Source organism: Rhincodon typus, chromosome 38 (assembly GCF_021869965.1).
Source record: "Rhincodon typus isolate 14 chromosome 38, sRhiTyp1.1, whole genome shotgun sequence".
Lineage (NCBI taxonomy): Eukaryota > Metazoa > Chordata > Chondrichthyes > Orectolobiformes > Rhincodontidae > Rhincodon > Rhincodon typus.
Window position 1 is genome coordinate 3,543,053 of NC_063369.1, and position 6,806 is coordinate 3,549,858.

The 6,806-nt window shown below is 46.3% G+C and overlaps 1 protein-coding gene across 2 annotated transcripts in view; it reads right to left on the minus strand.

Moving 5' to 3' along the window:
* LOC109916006 (caseinolytic mitochondrial matrix peptidase proteolytic subunit) overlaps positions 1 to 6,806 on the minus strand; it is an 8,773-nt gene continuing 1,967 nt past the window's right edge. The window contains exons 2-7 of one of the 2 annotated variants that reach the window (XM_020515693.2): positions 5,807 to 5,908; positions 5,034 to 5,105; positions 4,841 to 4,937; positions 3,577 to 3,764; positions 2,307 to 2,412; positions 1 to 726 (exon numbers count right to left, since the gene is read on the minus strand). In XM_020515693.2, coding sequence (XP_020371282.2) covers positions 566 to 726; positions 2,307 to 2,412; positions 3,577 to 3,764; positions 4,841 to 4,937; positions 5,034 to 5,105; positions 5,807 to 5,908 — 726 coding nt within the window. In that variant the 3' untranslated portion in view covers positions 1 to 565. Of the gene's footprint in view, positions 1,355 to 2,306; positions 2,413 to 3,576; positions 3,765 to 4,840; positions 4,938 to 5,033; positions 5,106 to 5,806; positions 5,909 to 6,806 lie in introns of both variants that reach the window. The other variant, XM_048617995.1, reaches the window with a different exon arrangement.

Sequence of the window (6,806 nt, forward strand, 5' to 3'; positions counted from 1 at the left end):
TAAACACACATTGATGTTTATTCCACCCTCCAGTGTTTAAGGGCAGTAAGTACAATTATAGTTTTCCGACAGTGATGGCAGTATTCTGTAGAAATCCAATCTGGCCTGAAAAGATCAGTGTAACCCTACTGTGCAGGAGGCATTGAGATAGGATCTCTTACAGGATATAAAATCTAACCAAATAAAGTCTCACATTTGTACAGTCTGCTTCATTATAGCACAATACAGCAAATGAAGTATTTTACAACAGTAATTGCACTTTGAACATGTAGCTAATGCAGCAGCCAATTTTCACACAGCAAGCTCCCACAGACAGATCATAATCACATTACTGTGTTAGCGAAGTTGTCTGGGGGCCAGGATAGCAGACAGTGACTGCAGCATTTTCCGTGGCTATCACACGGGCCTGATGGGGCCTCAGTCAAAGGAAAGCAGCACAAGGTTCGACAAGTTTAGCTACAAATCTTTAATACAAATATTTGACTGAGTGAATGGATGAGGTTGACACAGCAGTCCAGTGGTGCAGACAGATCGGATTAATGATCGAGCTGGTGGGCCATACAGTTCAGGGCTCGGGAGAGCCTGATGACGCCCTCGTGTTGTCCTTATGCACAAGTTGTGGCTCATCTTCCCCATCCTGCGGAGGGTGAACCAGGACCTTGTCAATAATCCCGAACTCCTGAGCTTCCACTGGGCTCATGTACCGGTCCCGCTCCATGGCTGCTTCTGCAAAACACCACAATCACCACGGACTCGACCAGCAGTTGGGCGACCTCCAACACGTCCAGCACCCAGTTCACATTCCACCCTCACTGTCCACAAACCTGCCACCCCACCCTCACCCAGACAAACCATGCTTCCTGTTTACCATCAGCAAGGCAGCAATTACAAAGATACCATCCAAACTGTTTTAACAGTGACGAGGATTTCAGGCATGTCAATGCTTATTCAACTTGATCCTAGTCTCATATTAAACCCAACGGGAGACTAATTAAGAGATAACAAGGTGTAGAGTTGGATGAACACAGCAGGCCAAGCAGCATCATAGGAGCAGGAAGGCTGACGTTTTGGGCCTAGAAACTCCAAATCTTCATGAGCCTCTTGTGGATGGGAAAACAGCTCAAATGGCTGTTATTGATATGAGAATCACCCCAGCTCCCACAGCAAGCCGCACCAACACATACACCCAGAGTCCTGCAGCTCTGAAGAAGAGTCATGGGACCCGAAACATTCAGTCTGCTTCTCTCTCCACAGATACTGCCGAGTTTCACCCAGAGTCCTCTTCAGCAAGCCTTCCTAAACTCTCGGTCGTGACCCCAATGGAGTCAGAAAGACAGGATTTTGAGTCGTTGAGCTGCAAGACAGTAATTGGTGCACTGAGCTTATGCTGAATGTGAACAAGGGAATGGCCCTTTTAAATCCTTGCCGTTTTTTTCTAATGGTAGGTGTGGCCTAATGGACAGATCTTTGAAACCGGATTTCTGCTACAATACAGGCTGCTCATAAAAACACCCTGCAGTTTGAACCCTTTACCCTAAGCTCCCCCCTCATCCTCACAGGTCTAACCCCCTACCCCACTCTCACTTTGGGGCCACAGCAATTTTGAAGCTTCACAATGAGGGTCAAAGTGGGAAAAACGTTTGGGAAGTGATTTTCTAGACATTCTGTCACTGCTGCAAGCCCATTGCTCTTTGAAATGGGCAGCACTGATGCCTCACAGCACAAGGGACCCGGCTTTGATTCCACCCTCGGGCGACAGTCTGTGTGGAGTTTGCACATTCTCCCCGTGTCTGCATGGGTTTCCTCTGGGTGCTCTGGTTTCTGTCCACAGTCCAGAGATGTGCAGATTAGGCTGGATTGGCCATGCTAAATTGCCCCGTAGTGTCCACAGATGTGCAGGCTGGGTGGGTTAGGCAACTGTAAAAACCGCATGTGGAGTTAGAGCTGGAGTGGATCTGGGTGGGATGCTCTTCGGAGGATTGGTGCAGACTTAATGGGCTGAATGGCCTTTTTCTGCACTGGAGGGATTCTATGAAATCCATTTGGTGGCAACAAGCAAATTGCCTGGACACCAGAAGCACCCACCCAAAGAAGGGTCATTTGACCCAAACATTAACTCTGCTTTCTCTCCACAGATGCTGCCAGACCTGCTGAGTTTCCCTGGCAATTTCCGTACAATCTGTATCACACACCACCATGACTTGGAACAAAGTCACCTGGTTAGGAACAGAATGAGTTTATTCCACCAGTTACTGATAATGCAACGCTGACTGGGAGGTGAAATGACAGCTGCATCAAACACTTACCAATGACTGACAACCCCTGCTTAGTGTGTTTGGCATAAATATGATTGATCTGTCTTTTGATTTTGAGAATCTCCTCTGCCTGTATAGCAATGTCAGTTGCCTGACCCTGTGGTGAAAACATCAGAAACACAGGTTAGATCTTTTAGTGAAAGTCAACGCTCCCTCGCTATTCCCTCAGAACCCATCTCCCCACCCTCCAGCACTGCCTTGTCACTGTATCCCTCCATCAACATCATGCTCATCGCCAGCCTCAGTAAAACCAACATTGTTCCAGAAATAATAAACTTCGAGAAACAGCGTGCAAGCAAGGAAAGAGAAACACTTGCATTTGTCCAGGATGCTGCCACATTGAAAGAGACAGCAGAGAGATTACACGAAACTTGTACAAGACACCAGAGTATTGTGTACATTTCGGGGTAAAAGGTAAAATTGCCACAGTCCCAGAGGACCATAGGGCTGCTCTCTCATTAGAGAGAGGTGACTGATGATGGTTTAACCTGACTGTGACCACACCATAGGCGAGGGGAGAAGCTAAGAAGGACAGTCCGTCACAGTAGCTTCAGCTGAAGTGGTAATTGAACCCACACTGTTGTTATCCATCTGCATTGTAGACCAACCATCCAGCTAATGGAGCTGGCCAAGTATAGGAAGGATATGAACACTTTGGACAGAGCGCAGACAAGGTTTATGAGAATGGTTCAGGAATGAGGGGAGATTGGAGAGTTTTGGACTGTTTTCCGTGGAGGGGACAGGGCCAAGAGGGATTTTACGGAAGTTTTCAAAATCGTGAGGGATCTGGACAGAATAGATTGGGAGGAACTATTTCTGCTCTCAAAAGGATTGATAATGAGGAGCCTCAGATTTAAAAGAGATTTACAAAAGAAGCAGATGCAATGTGAGAAAACAAAATAACATTTTCACACATTGTGCTTCAAGTCTGGAATGCTGCCTGGAAATATGGTGGAGGCAGGTACAATTGAGGCATTCAGCAAGGCAGCAGATGACTATTTGAATGGAAATGACATGCAGGGTTACGGAGAAAAGGCAGGAGAATGGTGCAATTTCATGATGCTTGTTTGAAGAGCCGGTGCAGACACAATGGGCTGAATGGCCTCCTTCTGCACTGTCACCATTTTGCAATTTGGCGGTCATTTAGGAATATCAAACCAAAATAACACCCTTCTTTTCAGTGAGATTGGTACTTTCAGAGATATGGGGGAATATGATCAGAAGCTCATACAAAGCAGAGCTGAGAACAGTCAGTACTTACAGACGCCCCTCCCGAGGGTTGGTGAATCATGACACGTGCATTAGGCAGGGAGTGCCTCATGCCTGGGCAGCCTGCAGCTAGAAGCAAGGAACCCATGCTGGCCGCCTGGCCTACGCACCAGGTGGAGATGGGGTTCAGGATGTACTGCATGGTGTCGTAAATAGCCAGGCCAGCAGTCACCACGCCACCTACACGGGGGTGAAAAGGAAATGCAGTCACTGAACAGCTCACAAAGAATCATGGGGAGGAGTGCTGATGCCAATAGCCCATGAGGAAACACTGCTACAGCCTTGGGTCCCTACTACACTCAGGTTATCGGGTGCACTCCACTTTGCGCTGTATCCTTAAGGCATCGAAATCAAATTCCTCTTCCTGCTTTCTGCAGATCCTCCTCCTTCCTCAGCCTTCCCTTCCCACTTTTCTACACAGGCTGCTGGTGTTACTCCCCAGTTACATAATCCTTTGTCACTTCACTCCCAGAACCCCAAACCTTTTTAAGTAAATCCAAATGCAGGAACAAGGACTGCTGCAACTCCCAATAAAGAGGAAAACTTGCATTTCTGTAGCGCCTTTACACACCTCAGATGTTCCGAAAGCACTTTGAAGACAATGAGATACTTTTGAAGCGTAGTTGTGAATGTTGAAAATATGCACACAGCAAGCTCCCATAAAGTGATGTGATAATGAGCAGGATATTTGTTCTGGGTGTAGCTTGAGGGGCAAACATTACTCAGGTAACCAGGGAGAACTCCCCTGCTCATCTTTGGTATGATACCTCGGGATCTCCGACATCCACCCCAAATCAAAGGGGTTTAATACCTCATCCAACAGGTGACATCCCTGACATTTCAGCTCAGCCTGGGCTTTGTGCTCAGGACCCTGGGGTGAACGGAACCACCTGACTCAAACAGGTAAGCACTATTCAGTCAGTCACAGCCAACAACATGCCAGGGGCCAATTGCAAGTGACAATTTCACATGTGAAATCAAAGCACAAGGGCAGTAGCAGCACCTCTAGAATTATAAAACTGCAACTTCATTCAGCAGTAGTAGATACAGGGACACAGTGAAATGCGGTTCGAGTCCCAGGCTCCACTTCTCCCTTGCTGGTGACATTCGATTGGAATGTAAATGAACATGGGCAAGTGACAGGAGCAAGGCCTGAGCAACACTGCCCTCCTCAACTGGACGCAAACCTTTAAAGCATCGACTCCGTTATATTTCAGAGGCACCACACAGACAGAGACCAAGAAACCAGAGTTCACCTGGACTGTTGATGTACATGTGGATCGGCTTCTTGTTACTCTCTGATTGAAGGAACAAGAGCTGAGCAATCACTAGGCTGGCGACATTGTCATCTATCTGAGAAAAAGAGACAGACAGAATTATTTAAACTAAGCAAGGCTGTCACAGTGGGGGGGGTGAATAGGTGAGGTATTAGAAGCAATATAGACTCACAGGTCCCATGACACAAATAATTCTTTCCCTTAAGAGTCTTGAATAGATATCGTAAGCTCTCTCTCCACGACCCTGAAAAGGAAAAAGCATCATGTAAAACTCATTTGGGTAGAAAAGTGGCTGTGTATCTGAGAGAAGGTTGGATGGAGACACAATGGTACCAAGAAGACTGCCTGGGGCAGGTGGAATAGAGAGACAGACAAAATGAAAAAAACGTTGTGAACCTTATCTTGCTAGATGCAAAATAAGTAGTTCATGCAAGTTAGCCACAACGCTTTATGAGGCTAGATTTCAAATAAGCAATTGGGTGGTTTGAGTGGCTGAGACATATGTACTGGATCACCAGATTACTGGATTATTGGCAAGCATGACAAAGAAAATAGAGTATGCATAAAAACAAAAAGATTTTAAAAAGACATGAGGGGCAATTTTTTTTGTTTTACACAAACAGTGGCTCATGTGTGGAATGAACTTCCAGAGGAAGTGGGGATACAGGTATAGTTACAACAGTTAAAAGGCAATTCGATAAGTTCATGAATAGGAAAGATTTGGAGGGATATGGGCCAGGAGAAGGCAGGTGGGACTAGTTTAGTTTGGAATCATGGTCGGCATGAACTGGTTGGACTGAAGGGTCTGTTTCCGTGCTGTATGACTGTGACTACAAAAAGGATAGCTAACCCTGGGGACAGACAGGATCAGAATGTGGTACCACTGGTTCCAACACTGGAGATCACATGATCAATAAGAAAGCACTAATCCATTGAAGCACTTACTGTCTGCTCGATGACTATGGGTATTAATGGCTGGCGACAGCGTGATGTCTGATGAACCTTCCTGCATTCTGTCACCAGCTGCCCAGAATGCCGCACCAACACCTGATTAATAAATAGATACAGAGACGATAAGAAATAGGAACAGAAATAGGCTGCTTGGCCCCTCAAGCCTGCTCTGTCATTCAATAGGATCATAGCTGATCCAACATTTCTCATGTCCGTTTTCCTATCCTTTGCCTACAACCTTTCATTCCCCAACTCATCAAAAATCTCTCAGCCTGAAACATACACAATAATTTTGCCCCTACAGCTCTCTGTGGCAAGGAGTTCCAAAGACTCTCAACACTCAGAGAGGAAATTCCTCATCTCAGTCTTAAAGTAGTGACCATTTTCTTCTGAGACTATGCTCTCTGGTCTAAAACTTTCTGGTCAACAGTAACCCCCAGGATGTTAATAGTGGTGGATTAAATGATGGTAACACCATAGAATGTCACGGACAATGATTAGATTGTCTCTTATTGGAGACGGTCATAACCTGGCATTTGTGCGGTATGAATGTTATTTGCCATTTGTAAGCCCAAACCTGCATATTGTCCAGATCTTGTTGCATTTGAACATGGACTGCTTCAGTATCCGGAAAGTTGAGAACAGTACTGAACATTGCACAATTGTCGATAAACATCCCCCATTTCTGAATCTCCTGAAGTCGGGAGAAGGTCATTGATGAAGCAGCTGAAGATGTTTCGGCCAAGGACACTACCCTGAGGAACTCCTGCAGGGATGTCCTGGACGTGGGATGACTGACCTCCAACAACCACGACCATCTTCCTATGTGTCAGGTATGACTCCAACCACCGGAGAGTTTTCCCCCCGATATGCACTGATTCCAGAGGTAGTAGGAACTGCAGATGCTGGAGAATCCGAGACAACAAGGTGCAGGGCTGGATGAACACAGCAGGCCAAGCAGCATCATAGGAGCAGAGAGGCTGACGTTTCGGGC